Here is a 20,084-nt window from a genome sequence, read left to right on the forward strand (position 1 = left end):
CTGAACGAGGCAATTAAATTGAGGTTAACTAAACATTAAATTTACATAATGTGTGGTCATTTGCATATGCAAACAATATAATTTGCTGCAAATGGCTTAATTTTTGACTTAATGGATAAACTGCTGCTTACTCAATTGGCTCATGAAAGCAATGTTTTGGTAGTGTATATATATATATATATGTAAGGGGAAAAAATGTTCACCAAAACATCTCTTCAATGTCATGTGTGTATTGTATGTTCTCTTACTGAAATGTGCTTGCTTGCCAGCTATGTCTACACTTGCCTCTTCTCATTTAAGAGCCTGAGTCTATTTCAATCAAAACTGATATTTGGGGATTACAGTATTTGGAATTAAATGTCTGTGAAGCTTTACCTATCTGGGAATTGCTTTCTCTGCTGTGTTGACAGGGGGAGTTTCTAATATAGTGAGTGTCTTCCTGTAAGGTTAATGGACTAATCTAAGCAGCTACAAAGAGTAGCTAGTGCCCTAGTCTGATGATGTGTCTCGGTTTAATTTTTTTTTAAAAAAAATAAGTCTTCAAAATCCAATTTTGATGGTACAGAAATATATTGAAGGCTTTCTATATTTTCAGTAGGTTCAGTGTTAAAAGTAATGAATAGTTTATTAATTCTCAAAGGAATCTCAGTATGACCCCGTTTCCATAAAAAAAATCAACAATAGAGAAACGGGTAAGAAATGACATGAACTGAACCACCTGTCTAAATGTCTATAAATAGACAAGTTTATACCAGCACTGACTTTTCTTGTGGGATTTTAATAACCCTGAAATTTCTAACCTTCCAGACTGTAAATGTGATTGTTCAGGATGAAGGCACAGAATCTACACCTGTAAAAGTGCTCAATTGTGATACCATTTCTCAAGTAAAAGAAAAGATAATAGAGCAAGTATATCGAAATCTGCCTTACTCACAGTGGCCAAAGCCTGACAGTGTTGTTCTTGGTACGTATCTGGTTTTTTTTTTAGAAATGTATTTTAAAGAACACATTGCTGTCAAAATGCAAATGTTTGCAAAAAGCAAAAAAGATTGTCTTAGTAATTCCATCTGAATCCATGGAATGATTTAAAAGTAAAAAGAAAAGTACTTTGTCCACTAAACTCTACCCCAATTTTTTTCCAATTTCCATACATTCAGAAGTTCTCATTTACTTGAAAAATAATCTCTCTGTCTGATAAAGAAGGTAAAATATGGCTCTCCTTGTAATTTCCTACTTGAAGAGATAAAATTTAGAGAGAAGCAAGAGTTGTAACTTAGTTTCTTCCAGTTTGCCTCTCTCAGTGTTATGGTTAGTATGACTTGTAGGTTTTATGGCGTCAACATTTCCTAATGTTTGTTACAACAATTTACTAATCTGTTTTCCATATAGAGATGCTACATTTGATGTAGAATCTATTTTAGTGTGTCCAGCACAGAGGTGGGTTCCTACCGCTTTGGCCGAGTAGGTAGAAACTCGGCCAGCCACACCCCGGAACCGGTTCTTTCAGTGACCCTCTTGTTTTTTGCTTCTGTGCAAATGTTTAACTAGAAAAGATACCTATTAAGAGTAATAATTATAATTATTTTTTTAAAAAACAATTTAAAAGCTGTAAGATTTAAAATTTTTTAAACCAGATAATTTCCCTGCATGTATTAATCCACTCCAGCCAACAGGATTAGACTACCTAGAAATATGCAACATCATAGACATATAATCGTATTTTATCTTCCCTTCATTTCATTAGTTATTTCCCCTCTCTTTATATTTATTTCCTTTAACACTCCAAATTCTAATGTTCTACATGCCATGAACATTATCTGATATGACAGTAGTGTTTGACCTTTGTGGCTTTGGACAATCGAAGCTTTTACATGTCTCTCAGTAATGCAGGAAAGGTACAAACTAGGTTAATAGTCTTGCCTGAGCTACGTGCAGCATTCCCTAAAAAAGATAAAGATATAATTTTTAGCCAGTATCCCACAAGCACAATACTACCAGGCATACTATGCAAGCTAAGATCTTTACTTTGAGATATACTGTTTCTTGATCTCCAAGAAAAGAAGAGTTAAATACAATATACTAACACGAACAAAATCATTTAATGGAACTAAATTTGGGCTGATATTTTATGCTTCTAAACATCTCAACTCTTAAATGGAGTTTCCTCCTCTAGTAATGATTTTGACTTTTTTTTAAAAAAATGAAACATCTGGGGAATTACTACTTATAGGCAACAACTGTATGTCTATAATCTTAAAATAAATTGGATCTTAACTAGATAAGCAACTCACCCCAATAAAAATTTACAATGACCTTGACAGACAAGTGTAGACCCTCCTTAATTCTAGTATCAGAGAGCAGCGAGTCTCTGTTGGCCATTATAAAATCAAGATATTCTTCTGTGTGATCTCCTATTAAGACTGACCATCTTATTTATATTAGTATTTATTTTAATTCCACCTTTACTATTTTTATAAATAATTCAAGCTGGCAGACATACTTAATACTCCTTGCTTCTATTTTCCCCATAAAACTATCTGTCAGGGTTCCCAGTAATAATCCCATAGCAAACAAAACTCCAAGGCCAGTATAGTTTTATTGGATATATCATTTTAGCACAACTCTGGTGAAAATTGACACTGAAAGTTCCAGTGGTTTTCACCTCATTAAAAGTAAAAGTTTTTCTCCTTCCCCAAACCATCAGTCACATGGTCCAATCAGGTGGCCAGTCTGTTGCCTGGTAATGTTACTCCTCCCCTCTCTCACCAGGTGTGAGAATGTCCTTGGTTCCCACGAGAAAGTATTTTGTTTTGGCTACAAAACCCCAACTATCTCTATTCTTCCCTCCCTATCCCTCAGCTCCAGTGTGGCAACATTGAAGCTTCAAAATGGCTTCGGTCAGATCAGCTTCAGGGTTGACCTTATCCCTGTAAGGTGGTTTGGGTTGAAAGAGAGTGACTGGCCCAGCAGTAACAATACGGACTCTTCTAGCCTGACTTCCTGAAAGAAGAAAACGAGCTATCCCACTGTACAATGCCTTATCTCTACTACAGGAAAATAACTTTTCTATTAAATCGAATTTATCATTTTAAAAAACAGGATTGCTTGGGTGGGTGGATCCAGAGAAGAGAAGAGAATTCTGCAAAACTTCAGTAATTTGCTAGATGGAAGCTTCCTTTATATGCAGGTTGTTTTGGGGTGGACACCTGTAAAATGTTTTTCTTCTTCTAATTGCTCCTCAGAGTGGCGTCCAGGATCTACTGCACAGATACTCTCAGACTTGGATTTAACGTCACAAAGGGAAGGGAGGTGGAGGCGCATCAATACCCTGATGCACTATAATGTAAGGAAGCATTTTGGAAACGTTACAACCTCCTTGCTGCTTTTTAGTTTTTCATTAAAAGTGATCTGTCTCAAAAAATGTTCCCTTTCCTTCCTATCATATCCGATATCTATTTTCTTTGAACAAAGCCTAGTTTCAGAATCTGAAATTATATTGCTATGCCACAAGTGGGCAATTACTAAATGCAGCTCTTTGGATACTGGCAAATTCTGTATTAGGGATAAAATAAAAGTTAGCCTTGTTTAAAGCCAGCACAGAAATTGTTATCAGTTAAGTCCTTCCAGTAAGGCTTACATTTAAGGAATCCAGCATATCTTCTCTAATCTCCGTGAATGTCAGTTTTCTAATCGCAAAAGAATTTGAGGACCTTAATATAAGATTGACTGATAAAAAAAATACCTTTTCGTAACGGGGAAGAACTCTGGGTAGAACTGTCCATGATACTTCCTTCCAAATGATTTCAAAGACAAGCTTAGTTTTATTATCCAATGAATATTTAGATGAAGAGGCCACTAAAATGGAAGACTAGGTGATTTTTTTCATCTCTTTCAGTGGCATACATAGAGTACATCAAAAAGAATAATTGAATGCCCTGTAAAAACAAAATGGCCCAGAAAGATGAATTTATTCTTATATCGCATATTATGCTTACATCAGAAGTAGAAACTGCATGGGAAAAAGAGTTATTTTTGCTGTTCTCACCAATTTGTTGCATGTCTGTTCTTGAAGGTAAGAGATGGTGCTACCCTCATCTTGTCAAAAATGGGGATTTCTCAGCAGCCAGAGGATCACCAACAAGACATGCCAGAGGAACGTAAGTATAGCTTAGGTTAGGTTAGTTTACTTTATTGTCATTGCACCTCATGCAACTAAATTAAATGCCATCTTCAGTGTACGTCATACATAAGAAAACTATAAAAATAAAACAAAAACACACATCCTTCACATTCTATACAATTGAATTGAAAACCCCTGATACTGTATTAATATTATACTATATCAGTGGTGGGTTCCGGATCCTGTTGCAACATGTATGGTTGCAACTGGGCCCGGCATCCTCCACGTGAATGCACGCAGTGTGCTTGCACACATGCGCAGCGTGTGCATGCGTCCTACCCTCCAGCGACACCTCCACTAGCCTCCGCGATGCTCCAGCTGCTCAGCAGAGCGTCACGCAGGCACTGTATGTGCCGTGCGCATAAACGCCGAAGAGTTTAAAGACAGGTTGAGGACGGGCAGGTGGGACAATGATACTGGAACAGTACCCGGTGCTCCGGGCAGGCACCAGTACGCCTGTATCAGGGTGTACCACCTGCAACCCACCACTGCACTATACAGTAGAATTTAATATAGTTACTGCTCTGGGATAGAAGCTGTTTTTCAGCCTATTTGTCCTTGTTTTTATTATCCTGTACCATCTGCCAAATGGTAAAAGTCCCCCAAAAAAGGGGGGGTGTCCGGGATGAGATGGATCCTTAAGAATGTTTTGAACTTTCTTAAGGCAGCGGGAGCTTTAAAGCTCTTCCAAAGAGGGGAGAGGTCAACCAATAATCCTCTGGGCCATGATGTTAACCCTCTGGAGCGCTGTCCTATCTCCTGCTGTGCAATTAGCAAACCATACGCAGGTGCAGTAAGTTAATATACTCTCTATGGTGCAGCGGTAGAAGGTCACCAGCAGTTTTTCATTCAGTTGTTGTTTCCTGAGAAGTCTCAGGTAGTATAATCTCTGCTGGGCCCTTTTGATCAGTGCCGCAATGTGAGCGCCCCAGGTCAGGTCCTCTTTTATGATAACACCCAGAATCTTAAATATGGCCACTTGGTCCACTCGAGTCTCCATTGATAACCAAGGGCTAGATGTCTGATCCATTCTTTTTGTAGTCCACTATAAGCTCCTTGGTCTTATTGGTGTTAAGGACCAATTTATGATGTTAAGGACCAGTTATTATATCGACACCACAAAAGCAACCAGTCCACCTCAACGTGATAGGCATACTCATCCCCCATCCCGGAGATGAGTACAACCACTGTTGTATCATCTGCAAATTTAATAATAGTATTACTAGCATGAGTGGGAGTGCAGTCATGTACATAAAGAGTATAGAACAGTGATGGCGAACCTTTTTTGGCTCGCGTGCCAAAAGCGGGGAGAGCGCCAAGGGGAGTCGTGCGCGGGCGTGCCACACCCATAATGCAATGCACATGACACCAGCGTGCATGCGTGCATGACCAGCGTTCCCCCCCCCCCATTTTTGGTGTGCTTTTTTTGCGCTCTCCAGGCTCCAGAGGCTTTATAGGAGCCTGGTGAGGGTGAAAACAGCCTCCCCACCCCCACCCCCCCGAGGCCCTCCGGAGTCTTTGGGAGCTTCCCTGAAGCCTCCGTAGCAAGAAAAACTGGGCCTACGGGCAAACTGGAAGTTCGGGAACATACTTCCGGTTTGCTCATAGAGCCAGTTTTAGCCCTCCGGAGCCTTCAGGGGCCTTCCGGAGGCTTCCCTGAAGGCTCTGGAGGGCAAAAAAGACTCTACGAGCAAAACGTCTGGTTTGTCCATAGGGTCGTTTTTAGTCCTCTGGAGCCTTTAAGGGCCTTCCTTCTGGTTTGCTCATAGAGTCGTTTTTTGCCCTCCAGAGCCTTCAGGGAATCCTCCTGAAGGCCCCTGAAGGCTCTGGAGGACTAAAAACGGCCCTACGGACAAACCGGAAGTATATTTCCAAATTTCCAGTTTGCCCATAGGGCCATTTTTTTATGCTGGGTGAAAAATGGCCTCAAAAGGAGGCTGAAGTCTCACGTGACAAATGGCTATGCGTGCCATAGGTTCGCCATCACGGGTATAGACTAAGCATGGTAGTCTTTAAGTCAGGTTCTATTTTGTGATAGAAAACAGGCTGGATACTGTGAGTTTGCATAAATAATCATAGCATCTCGTTTGGGATATAGATATGTGCTCGTAAACAATCACACTAGTGGTAAAGATAGAGCCTTCTACAGCTTTTAAACCACATAGGAAATGCCACACAGAGAAATTCTGGAAAGCTAACATCTAATATGTAGCTTAGTCAGTTTATTTGAAAAGCTATAAACATTAAAGAACTAGGCAAAACTGCAACTTACACTGACAATGATTTGTGGTGTTCTTCCTTGGCTAATCAGATACAGTGTTTTCCATTGAAAAAGAGATTGATTGAAATACTCTTGCCCGTTTTACAAAAAAAATAGTGGCTTAAAAAGGATTGTTTTGGGTTGACTCAAACCTCTAGGTTTGATTCTCCTTTTAAAGATTAATTTGGATAAAACTAGACACTGTTCAAAGTTGATTTTTATTAAATAATAGGTAAAATAGGATTAAACTCACTAAAAGGTATTTTCGTAAATTGTTTAGCAGTGATGTTTTAACAGAGGTAAATGCAGTAGCTAATTACAGATCCTAGGGGATAAATGCAATAACATTTCACATTTCTAAATTAAATGACTGCAGTTGCACAAATGGGACACTGCATTCATTTCAGTGGGATTTTAAAAGTAGGAAAATTGGTTTGACTATTCCCTTTTTTTGTATCCCTGTTCAGTATTTGATTTTTTTTCTAGTTTCTCACAAATGTTGCATTTATAGAAATCATTATAGTTTTTCTTTGTTCTTCTAATAATAATGAATATTTTAACTCAACTTCTTCCTCTTTATCCCAGGAGGTTTGGTTATCTCTGTATTGCATCTTGGTTATAATGACAATGTTCAATGTTATTTTATATATTTGTAAGTGAGATAAGATATGAATCAGACACTTTCCAACTTACGGTAATTCTATAATATGGCTTCTCCTATTATATGATTCCAGCATCATATGTAGCACGCATGCTGAACTCAACTATTAGTAGCCTGGCTATTAGTAACTATAGAGTTTTCTCCAATTGTAGAATGTTAAAACTGTTGTGAGGAACACAAGTTCTTTGTCTCCTTATAGATAAGTAAAAATGGGAAAAGATCAGTGTGGTTTTGCAAAGCCTGTCCATCCTAGATAGAGATACTAGCCTTTAACTGCAAAATTCCAAACATTACTACTGACAGCAAAGTCTTCTGTGTCTCTCTTGACAAATCTAGTGGTTGTCATGATCTTTGCAGCTGGTAAACCTTGATTTGTCTTCTGGATTAGCAGCCACCATGATTGAGGAAAAAATGTTCTCTATGGTATTTTCAGACTTTATTTTAAAGACTTCAATCAACCAAATACCATCGTTTTATGAAAAGGATTCTGAAAATAATAATAGCATCATCAAAGTGACAGTCCATGCGTTTGTTTTATAGGTTATAGTAATAGGATTTAGACTTACGTGTTGCCCCAAAGCTCTTTACAGCACTCTCTGAGCAGTTTACAATATAAGCATTAGTTGCTTGGGATCCTCATTTTATTGAACTTGGAAAGATGGAGGTCTGAGTTGACCTTTAGCCTCATCAGGATTGAACTCTAGGCTGTGGACAGAGTTTGCCTGCAACCAGGCACTTTGCTTGCAATACTGCACTTTAACCACTGAACCACCAGGGCTTATGAACTACAAAAATGTAGCTTGTAGAAGCCAAAAGAATTTTAAAGCAGGATTTTGCTAGTATTTATAACAGACATTATATTATTATATTGTTTAGCAAAGTTAGACTTTTCATTTCTTTATATTACTGGTCTTTTGAAATCAATAGTTGTGCAAAATGGCAGTTATTCATTACTTTTTGGCCTGGAAATTATCTGTCTTACCCAAAGAAAGAACAATGTACCATAGTGGCCTTTTCTCTGGTTGCTAAAAATCATGCTGCTGCTGTAAGCTGAATAAAAACAATACAATTCAGAATTGTTAAAAATGTCATTATGTACACATTGTTTATGCTTTGACTTTTCTGGCATGTATGCATTGTGAGTGTACTCTAACTGTAATTAATTGGTTGCCAGTATTGTACATTTATTCAGCTTCATAGATCGAAAGTTTTATATTTAATGTGCAGACTTGTAATTGCTGGAACCTTTATATTATTCTCGGTGCCCATTTCGCTGTATTTACAGTATAATTAAACAGATGCACTCCATTTATACTCTTCAAGAGATCTGGGGTGGAAAGTAGCTTTGTTTTAAGGTTTCCTGTTCCCACACCATGTAAGAATGCTTTACAATCTTTCTTTGGGAGAGAAAAAAATCAAATTGAGATGAATGTATAAATAGGTCAGTAAACGGAATTACACATTTTTTCATGGTTTTTAAAATCACAGGGTCCTATCATACAACTGTGCCTGATTTTTCCTATACACAGCCTGTTCTCTGATTTAAGAATCTCATTATCAACAAAAGGGGATGTGTTGAAATATATTGTTTTGTAAATGAAGAGATTATGGTGTCTTCAGACATGAAGTCTATGCAACATTTCTAAAACATCAAGGCATTCGGGCCTGTAGGAAATCAAGCATTTTGTAATGTGGATTCAGCCAGGGATTTTATCACTTCTGCAACTGCCTAAGAATGTTCCAAGGCCTAAATATAAACATAGGAAAATAAATAGGAAGTGTATGTTCATCTGAGTATCTGCAGTTAGTCATTGACTTAACAACCATTCATTTAGCAACATTGAGGTTACAACCACACTGACAAAAGTAATTTAAAATCAGTACTCGGACTTATGATAGTTTCAACATTCCCACGGTCATGTTATCAGAATTCAGGCACTTGGCAACTGGCAGATATTTACAACAGTTGCAGCATCCCAAAAGTCATGTGATCACCGTTTGCAACCTTCCCAGTCAGCTTCCAGTTTGGAAAGTCAACAGGGGAAGCTGGATAGATTTAACAACTGCATGATTCATTTCACTGTTGTAATTTGCTTATCAACATGGCAAATAAGGTTGTAAAATTGGACACAACTCAGTTAACAACCACTTTGCTTACCCATGGCAGTCTGGTCCCAATTGTGGTCGTAAGTAAGTAAAGGACTAACTAGATAAGACTAAGGTTACTACTAAATTTTGTGAAGATGTGTTAAGCTTTGAATTGTTGGGATCTACCGTATATTTCCTAGGATCTATGAACAACAAACAGGTAAAAAGCAGTCACAAACAGACATAGCTGGCTTTAACATGACTTTAGGAAATAGTGGCTTATTTTACTGTTTTTGTGTTTTCCCTCTTCAAACTAATACTCTCAACCATGGTCAAAAACAGCTAGAGTTAAAGTTACCTCGACTTTTTCATTTGAAAATCTGGAACTTATAAGCAAGAATAATATGAGCTTAGATTTTCCCTTTCATTTGTGAAATACAAATAATATTTATTGCAGGCCATTAAGTATGCCATTTAGTTGCAATAAAGCGGACGTTATTTTATGCATGGCGATCAATTCTTCAATCCCTGGATTTCATTTCATCTATTGATTGCTTTGAAATGTTATGGTTTATTCAGGACATGCTTTATTGGAAGAAGAAAATAAGATCTGGCATCTTGTTCGACCAATAGATGAAGTTGATGAAGGTAAATCAAAAAGAGGGAGTATGAAGGAGAAGGAAAGGACCAAAGCTATCACTGAAATCTACCTGACAAGGCTACTCTCTGTGAAGGTAAAATTGACTGCCAAGAGTCAAGTTTCACTATGTTTAAATAGAGTTTAGATGTAGATTTTTCCTTTAGAATGAAGATTTAGATTCAAAGGGATCAGCTGAATTCAGGTATAATGATACATAGAGTAGCTGCATTGAAATTAATAGATTCAATTAAGCCTCATTAGTGTTAAAGAAACTCAAGGTTTTTTCATCTTTGCTTATGAACGTATATTTTGAAAATTCCAGTATTAATACACTATGTGTCCGTTAGATAACAAAGAATCCCAAGAGACAACGAACATTCCATAGTTTACATTTTCTTAAAAGAGGATATTATTGTTGTTCAAATTTTTATTGGTTTTAAAAAATTTTCAAGAAAAAAGGGTTATAGGGTTATAAAACATTTTGACAGCTACATCGTGCGGGGGGGGGGAGAAGCCTTTACAAACAATGATAGAAAAATATCAACATTTACCTAAGTATTAGCAGTTTTAAATTTAACACAAAATCATCAGTATGTTTCAATCATTTGTTTTGTATCACTTCCATGAAAGTACATTGTAGCAACAAATGCAATAGTGTTCCAAATCACTTTTGTGATCTGAGTTTTCTAGCTGTTGCATCCTCTCTCCCATCCACCTGCTGAGCCTCAGCCCCTCCCTCCTTTGTTTCTTGTGTAACATCCTCCATTTCACCTAAAAGAGCACTGTGTTTTTTAGCGAAAGCCTCTGCTTCCACTGGTGTCTGAATTCTAATTCTGCTGCCCTCCCAAAAAATCAGCATGCCTTCTGGAAATAGCCATCTAAACCAGACCCCATTATTATATAATTTTTTTGCTAAGAAGGAATATTTCCTTCTATTATCTCTTACTTTCTTTGGGATCTGTTTAAGAATGGTTACTTCTTTATCTTTATATTTTAGTGGTCCTCCCCTTTGAGCTCCTAGAACCTCATCTCTTGTAGTTTTTCTAAGAAATTTGATATAAACTTCCCTTGGAACATTGTGTGTTCTTGCATAGGCTGAATTAACCCTATAGATCAAATCAATGTCCCACCAGAGCTGTTGTTTATCTCTATTAATATACTCTGCTAGTATTGTGGTCATAATCTCCTTGAGAGGATATTATTGACTGGTGTGCATAAGAAGAGTTGAACTAGTCTGACCCAATGAAGTACCAATTGATTTATTGTGACCTGAGTTTTATTTCTATTGTGGTTGTTAGTATATTTTCATTTAGCATTTTGTTAAAAAGATTTTTTTTTAAAAAGGTAGATAAAAGAGGCGTAAAATACAGAAACATTTTTAAAGGTCATGAATAAAGAGAAAATTTGCAAACATCATAGAATTAGGTTAGAACTTCCAATATTTCATTAACTATTATTAAGTAATTGAATGTATTATTTAAAAAACTACAGATTGTTTTAAAATTGAAGCAAAATATAATATCAACATGTATCAAGAGCAGTAGTCAGCACTAATCAGCATGGTGTAAGTTTTACAATAATATTAAAAGTTAAATTCTGTCCAACCTTCTGAAAATCTATTCTGCTTGTGTAGATCCACTAAAAGTAGAATATTAAAACTTTATCGTAATAAAAATCCAAATTTTAGATATGACATAAGCCAATATATACTGACTTTGCAAAGAATGTAGAACTCTTACATTTTCCTTTCCCCTTTTTCCATTTCTGTTATGACCATGTCTAAATTATGGCTAGGATCTAAAGTTAAGCACATGAATATCTCAGTGCTTTCTTCTTAAAAACAAACCATACTTAGCCATTACAATATTTTTCCTCTAGTAATTTAAAAGGCTAATGTTATGTAGTTTTGAACCAGGTTTTTCAACATGGCATTTTGGGATTTGAATGTGCTTGCCGGCAATTCTCCTGTATCTTACCAGATTTCCTACTTCTCCTGACACTGTTCTTTTTTTAAAAGGGGGGGGGACTCTGAAAAGTGAATACTAATCCTCATTATAATGATTATTTCTATGAATTAACTTTGGCATCAAGTGGGACCCATAACCTTGTTGTTGTTAGTTGCAAAGTCGTGTCCTGACCCATCGCGACCCCATGGACAACGTTCCTCCAGGCCTTCCTGTCCTCCACCATCCTCTTTAAACTCACACTGACTGCTTCGGTGACTCCATCCAGCCACCTCATTCTCTGTCATCCTCTTCTTCTTTTGCCCTCAGCATTTTCCAGCATTAGGCTCTTCTCCAGTGAGTCCTTCCTTCTCATTAGGTGGCCAAAATATTTGAGTTTCATCTTCAGGATCTGGCCTTCTAAAGAGCAGTCAGGGTTGCTCTCCTCTAGGACTGACGGTTTAGTCACCTTGCAGTCCAAGGGACTCGTAGGAGTCTTCTCCAGCACCATAGTTCAAAAGCCTCAATTCTTTGGCACTCAGCCTTTTTTATGGTCCAACTTTCACAGCCATACATTGCAACTGGGAAAACCATAGTCTTGGCTATACACACTTTTGTTGGCAGAGTGATGTCTCTGCTTTTTAGTATGCTGTCTAGATTTGCCATAGTTTTCCTCTCTAGGAGCAAGCGTCTTTTAATTTCTTGACCACAGTCTCCATCTATGGCGATTTTGGAGCCCAGGAAAGTAAAATCTGTCACTATCTCTATTTCTTCCCCATTTCTTTGCCAGAAACTGAGAGGGCCGGTTGCCATGATTTTAGTTTTCTTTAATGTTGAGTTTCAAGTCAACTTTTGCGCTCTCCTCCTTCACCTGCATCAAGAGGCTCTTTAGATCCCCTTCACTTTCTGCCATTAGAGTGGTATCATATGCATATCTGAGGTTGTTGATATTTCTCCTGGCAATCTTAATTCCAACTTTTGATTCATCTAGTCCCGTCTTTCTCATAACCTTAACAACTAAAAATTAAACAGGAGACTACAGTTTTAAAGAATTCCCATCATCCCAAAAATGAGAAAAGGGAGAAATAGAAAGGAGGACAATAAGATGATGTGGTAACATTCTGATATCAAGTTATTGCCAGCCATTGTTTGGAGTTATAGTCATTTCCAATAGCTGCCCCAGCCTCAATTCTGAACATTTACACCAGCCCCCAAAAAGGTTCTGAATAACAATGTAATACAATTACTTCAGTTCTGAAAACATCTGACTGAAGAAGAGAAATTTATTTATTTGTTTACTAGATGCATATATGTTTTCTATATTTTGGGGCTCTCTGTAATAAAAAATTAAAATACCACAAAAAATGCAGTGTATAGCCATGATTAAACAAGTAGAAGCAACCAAAAACAGAAAACACTGACTCATTTGTTTCCCCAGCCATTCTCACAATAAGGTTCCATTTTAATCTATTTCTAGAATGCTGCTCCTTATCTATTTCAAAGAAACCAAGCTCAGTTTAAGCTTTAATTTTAAAGGGGGCCATAATACTGGGGCTTTTTAAAATTAGATATGTAGACTTATCCTCTCTATGTATTTATTTAGGCTGTGCTGATAAATTCTAAATACTTGAGTTATCTATAATTAGGTATTGATAAATTTGGAAAATGGCAGGGTAGAATCCATTCTCCTCGGCGCTAAATACCTTTGCAGGCTCTGCGTGAATAGCACCAATTTCTGCAAAAGACTCTGGATGTACATCATAGGTTTCTAGATCATGTGGTAGTCTAGAGCAGTTCCCCTCGGCGGAGGTTCATGCTGAATAGGCAGAGGACCGTCCTAGGAATATATCATATGACTGATCTGTACGAGCACCCTGCAGGATTGTTCATATAAATGGAAAGTTTCATGCCTAGATAGGGCTTAAATCAATTTAAAGCCCAGGAACAATTCCTCATGAGGTCCTCTTCTGTAAACATTAATATATCTATAGCAACTTGGTGTGTAATTTTATTTACACTACATCGAAGTTCATTTGTGAGCTGTTTATTGATATATAAAAACTGCTTAACAGTATCTGCAAAAAAATGTTACATGCAGAGCAGACAGAACCAGTTCAAATTTAATCAAGCCAAACTGATTTTCTATGAAAATCCTTGGTTTATTAGCAAGATGTCCTATCAGATTGCAGGTGTTCTTGTTGTGTTTATGCATCCCAATTAAATACGGATTATTTTCCAAAGGTAATCCTTCCTTCCTTCCTTATTTCTTTCCTCCTTCCTTCCTTCCTTCCTATCAACGTTTATTACGGTCACAGACAAGCATTACAAATAAAAGCATTTAAAATAATAATAACAACAATAAATAAAAATAAAAAGCAGACAAAATCATATATTATGATTAGGCTGGATTAGGGCAGTTAGAGTCAGCCTAATTTTGCGTACAATATAACAAAATTTGTCTACATTCAAAGAAACTACCGTATTTTTTGGAGTATAAGACACACCTTTTTTCCTCTAAAAAGAGGCTGAAAATCTGGGTACGTCTTATACACCGAATACAACATTTTTTGCCTCCTGAAGCCCCGCCCCCTTCACCCAAATGGCCATGTATACCCTTATGGAGGCTTTCAGAGAGCTCCTGGGGGACGGGGAGGGCAGAAATGAGAAAAAAATGGGCCGTATTTTGCCCCCCCAGCAGCACTCTATAAGCCTCCATAAGGCTATGCATGCATTTCTCTCTCTCTCTCTCTCTCTCTCTCTCTCTCTCTCTCTCTCTCCCCCCCCCTCTATCTACTTATATACCGACCTACCTATCTACTCTCTCTCTCCCCCTACCTATCTACTGTATTTCTCTCTCTATCCCTCTATTTCTTTCTCTATATCCCTCTACCTACCTACCTACCTACCTATCTACACTCTCTCCCTACCTACCTACTGTATTTCTCTCTCTCACTCTCTGTTAGATACTTGCTCTAACTACAGTGGTTTCCACCAAGGTCCTCTGTTCCGGCGGGAACAGAGGTTTAATCCTATTAAACCCTTCCTGTCAGAAGGGTCTGGCAGCTCCCTATAAAAGGGCTGCTGTCAGACTCAACCTTCGCTGGATTGTTCTCACTTGTTGTACTTAATAAAGAGCTGTTGTTACCATTAAGCCTGTGTGTGCCTGTCCATTACCCAATCTAACACTTTCTATTTCTCTCTCTCTCTCTCTCTCCCTTTATCTACCTACCAACCTACCTAGTCTCTCTCTCTCCCTACCTATCTACTGTATTTCTCTCTATCTCTTTCTATTTCTCTCTCCCTATCCCTCTACCTACCTACCTACCTATCTACACTCTCTCCCTCCCTACCTACTGTATTTCTCTCTCTTTCTCTCCCTCTCTATCCCTCTATCTACCTACCTACTTTTTTTAAAAAATTGCCTCTTCAAAATCTGGGTGAGTCTTATACTTAGAAAAATACGGTAGTGTGTTCTGATCTGATAACAGCAGTTGTACAAAAAAAAGATAAATATTTCCTGGTTATTTTATTAGGTGGGTTATTATAGATTGAGTCCGTGAGTTCGTATAGAACCTAGGTAATTCGTGCCAGAACTGGCATGTAAAGCCCTCTCTGTGGGCACGCAAGCCGTCGCCAGCTGCTCTTCTGGTTTCCGGCATGCACGCTGGTCTTTGCAAGCTTAGGAAAATGGCCTGAAAAGCGGCCCGGAAAACGGCCAAAAATGGCCCAAAAAACAATTTGAAAATGGCCTCCAAAATGGCCTCCAAAATGCCCAAAAAACAGGCTTGCACGCTGGTCTTTGCAAGCTTAGGAAAATGGCCTGAAAAGCGGCCCGGAAAACGGCCAAAAATGGCCCAAAAAACAATTTGAAAATGGCCTCCAAAATGGCCTCCAAAATGCCCAAAAAACAGGCTTGCACGCTGGTCTTTGCAAGCTTAGGAAAATGGCCTGAAAAGCGGCCCGGAAAACGGCCAAAAATGGCCCAAAAAACAATTTGAAAATGGCCTCCAAAATGCCCAAAAAACAGGCATGCACGCACCAGCCAGCTGGTCTTCATATTTCCTGTGCTCTGATGCATGCAAAGACCAGCTGGCTGGCACCCATGCGCATGCCAGAAATCCAAAGACCAGCTGCGTGCACCATCCAGTTGGTCTTCGAGTTTCTGGCGCTCCAGCATGCACACATGCATACACATGCAGGCGCATTCCAGTTTGGGCACTCGGTGCTTAAAAGGTTCACCATCCTTGATATAGAAGATTCAGTATAGCAGGGCATGAATTGTAGTTTCAATGGCTTCTTGTCCGTGGGTAAAATCTCAGCTCCTATGGAGTTTTTTTCTATTGGCCTCCAAACCCACTGTAAGAAGTGCCTTTCAGCACGCCAATGTTAATACCCTTCAGATTTTTGGGAGTTCAGTTATATGATATAAGTATCTCACTACTTTAAAAGGAGGAGTTGTTGCTCAAAAAAAAGTTATTGGGAAGAGCAAACCTATTTTAATGGATTTTCAGCTCTTTGATGCATTGTTTGAGTACACTGTGCATATTCATTTTTTTCTTCCTTTTTCTTCCTTCCTTTCGCTTTCTCTCTCTCTCTCCTTTCTTATTTTCTCTTTTTTCCTTCCTTCCTTCCTCTCCCTCCTTCCTTCCTTTCTTTCTTTTTCTCTTTCCGTCCCTCTCCCTTCCTTCTATCCATCGATCCACACACTGTTATAAGAAATGCTGAACTTTATTATAATAAAGTTACTACATCACAAAAAAAAAAATTTAAGTGCCCCCCCTAAGCTCACTATTGTTGTTATAATATATCCAGAAAGCTCAGGTGTAAGTGCATTACTCTCCCACCAATTCCTGCCCATTTATTTCAGACCAGTCGTCTGTTCTCCCTGAGCCACAATGCTGAAATTGCCACCTCTTTATAAACAGAGCTGAGAATTATTCTTTCTGAAATCCTGGAACATTTGTTTTGACTGTTCATTTTTATGTTCATAAGAGCATTTACAACCCATTTATAGTTGAAAAATGCAGCACTTGGAGCCATTGCGATTCCGTGGCCATTTGGGATAAAGTCTTGTACACTATAAGTTAATTTCGGAAGTGTTCTTATAAATTGAAAGGATCTGCTGGAAAATGTTACACTTAACACCATTACCTGAATATTTTTTTAAAAATGTTTGTACTCTGTGTGTGCTTTCCCCCCTTTAGGGTACACTTCAACAATTTGTAGATAACTTTTTCCATAGTGTACTTGATTCAAACCATGTTGTTCCACCAGCTGTGAAATATTTCTTTGATTTCCTTGATGAGCAAGCAGAGAAGCATGACATCAAAGATGAGGACACCATCCACATCTGGAAAACAAACAGGTAGCTGGGGAGGAAAATAGTACATAGTTAACTATCAAGAAGTTTGTTTCTTTTCTTTCTTTTTATTTGTTATTACTATAGGAGTGGGGCCGACTGGGGTAGACTGTAGGGGTGAAATGTAATTTTATCATATTTTATTTATTTATTTATTTATTTATTTATTTATTTATTTATTTATTTATTTATTTATTTATCCATATATTAAATTATTGTATTTTAGTCCAATCTCATTTTAAATTGTACATTTATTCCAATTTCATTTTAAATTGTCTCTTATTCCAATTTAATTTTAATTGCATTTTATTCCGATTTCATTTTAAATTGTTTTTTATTGGATTTTAGTAATAACTTGTGTTTGGAACTCTGCACTTTGAGGTGACCCATGAGCTAATCAATCAATTAAACAAACTAACTATAGGTAAAATGGGGATTAAGCAAACTTTTTCTTGAGCTTCCAGAGAGGGGTTCAACAGTTTTTCAGATATGCATTTTTTTTTATTCAATTTGTAAAACTGTCCAGTTCAGAATGACTCTGAAACATAAAGAGTATTGAAAGCAGATAAAAATGATTACTTTTTTTACTTTTAGAAATGTAAATGATTGTAATTTCATGGGATCTTACACGAGAGACTTTTTCCTTTTCCTCTCTAACTGTGAACTAGCGAGCCTTTTCGCTGAGACAGGAAAGCTTTAGTTCTTCCCATTTTACACAACTGCTTTCTAAATCACTGGAAGCTTTCAAGAAGAGACTGGACTGCCATCTGATGTAGAGTCTGCTTGGGCGGGGGGGGGGGGTTGGACTAGATGACCTACAACAGGGATGTCAAACTTAAGGCCCATGGTCCAAAACCACCCCACAGGGTGCTCACATCTGGCCCACAGGGCCAAACAGTGAAGGGCCAGCCCATAGTGACGTGGCCAGTAAAAACAGAGCTAGGGACGTGGCCTCCCAGGTTGTTTTCAGCTGGGATGGCCTCCTGTAGCCTCTGCTGGTGAAAACGGAGCTGGAGGGACAGCCCCTTGAGATCCATTTTTGCTGGCAGAGGGCTGCAGGAGGCCATCGCGGCTGAAAATGGGGACACGCCACCTGCCCGGCCATGCCCACCCCCAGCCATACCCACCTGGCACCCCGAGGTCAAGCACAATGCTGATGCGGCCTTCAATGAAATTGGGTTTGACACCTCTCACCTACAAGGTCCCTTTGAACTCTGTTAATCTGTATCTTTCTCAGTTTAGGAATCAACCATTGCATGATCCCTTTCTAAGGTTGGGGAAACTGCCTTATACTTAATAATAAAAAGTATATGCCTGTACATATGGTCACATTTTGTTTCAACCATAATGCATTTTACTTACTATTTATTAAATTTTTATCCCACATTTCTTTGTTCAAGATAGCAAACAGAGGATTCTCCCTTACTTTTATCCCCAAAGAAGCAGGTCTTGAGTTAGGTTGGGCTCTTAAAGTACAATTTCAGAGCCCAATCTATTCTAGCAGTGTAATTCAATAATTGTCCTGGGATGAAGATGGTTTGATTCTAAGACTTTCCAAACTAGTTCAGTGTTTTAACTACTACATCACACTGTCTGTTCTGGATACTCATATTGTTCAACCACAAACCTTAAAAATTCAGGCCGAGAACCTCAAAATCCAATGTAATTGAATTTATTAAATTTGTAAAGCTGCCCAGTTCACAATGACTCTGGGTGGCATAGAGTATTGAAAGCAGATTTTTTTTAAAAAAATTGCTAAAAAATGAAGTGATACAAAGATTTGGCAAATGAAGGAGAACTCAACAGGAATGTGTTCAGAAAACTATTAAAGGGGAATGGTGGAAACATTACACAGGGGATTGGAGATTTCCCTAATTTAAGCAGCCTTTTGTTACAAAGGAATATACCAGTGATGGTGAAACTTTTCGGCACCCAAGTGCCAAAAAGGTCACACGGAAACGTCGTATGTGCACATGTGCGTTTATCAGGACCACATTCCAGAAAAGCCAAACTTCTGGGTTCTCGCAGATATGCGCACCCGATGATCAGCTGGCCGGTTTTCAGCATTGCCATACATGTTTTCGGGATTGCCGCACACGTGAAGGGATTTCACTCTGGAAAAGCCGAAAAGCCAAACTTCTGGGTTCTGGCACACATGCACACCTGACAATCAGCTGGCCAGCGTGCATGCACACACCACTTTTTGGCACTGCCATGCATGCAAAGGACAGCTGATCATCATGTGGGCATGGGCACCAAAACCCCAGAAGACAAACAGGCAAGGCCGCACATGCTGGGTGACGTGGCTTCGCATGCCACTTCGGCCACACGCACCATAGGTTCGCCATCATGGGAGTATATGGAGAACAGTCCCTCCTTCCTGTGTTATCTGTAAAATTCTCAAATACTAGGTGATGGGCTGCACAATAAGCCCCAACACTGCAGTGGGATCATAGCAAAAGATTTGTCTATAGTGTTGTCCAACTTTTCACTGAATTCACTAGGACAATTTTACAGAAGAGAAGGGCTACTCACTTCTGTTGCTATTGCTTGTTAGACCTGAAAAGTCTAGATGTGGCACAGAATATGTGGCAGCCCACGTTTCTTTCTTGTTTCACTTTTGACTACCAAAAGTTGAGTCAATTTGAAAAACTTTTATCTTAATACTTTGCTCAGCTGTACTTTCCTTTGGAATAATACATATCAAGCAACATGAGTACTAAGCTTCTGCATTTTGACTGAGTAGTTAGATCCTTATAACTGCATACAAATCTTTATGACTGGGCAATAGAGCTTTTGCTAATAAGCCAGCATTTCTTTGGATCATGGAGTGCTGGAGCTAGATTATTTAAATTCTTTTCAGTATAAAAGCACATTGTGGAAGCTTGTTAACCCATCTTCTGGGTTACTTAGAATAAGTAAGCTCTTTGGTGCACTCTGCTTTATTTCTTAA

The 20,084-nt window shown here is 38.3% G+C and overlaps 1 protein-coding gene across 4 annotated transcripts in view; it reads left to right on the forward strand.

The window, feature by feature from the left end:
• The window catches only part of PLXNB2 (plexin B2), a 362,925-nt gene that overhangs the window by 332,872 nt on the left and 9,969 nt on the right, over positions 1-20,084 (forward strand). For all 4 annotated transcript variants that reach the window (XM_081958620.1, XM_081958621.1, XM_081958619.1 and 1 more), the window contains 5 exons: positions 808-964; positions 3,243-3,343; positions 4,073-4,157; positions 9,769-9,923; positions 16,977-17,137. In XM_081958620.1, the coding sequence (XP_081814746.1) occupies positions 808-964; positions 3,243-3,343; positions 4,073-4,157; positions 9,769-9,923; positions 16,977-17,137 (659 nt within the window). The remainder of the gene's footprint in view (positions 1-807; positions 965-3,242; positions 3,344-4,072; positions 4,158-9,768; positions 9,924-16,976; positions 17,138-20,084) is intronic.

The sequence above is a fragment of the Natrix helvetica genome (genome assembly GCF_964273705.1).
Source record: "Natrix helvetica genome assembly, chromosome: 6".
Taxonomy (NCBI): domain Eukaryota; kingdom Metazoa; phylum Chordata; class Lepidosauria; order Squamata; family Natricidae; genus Natrix; species Natrix helvetica.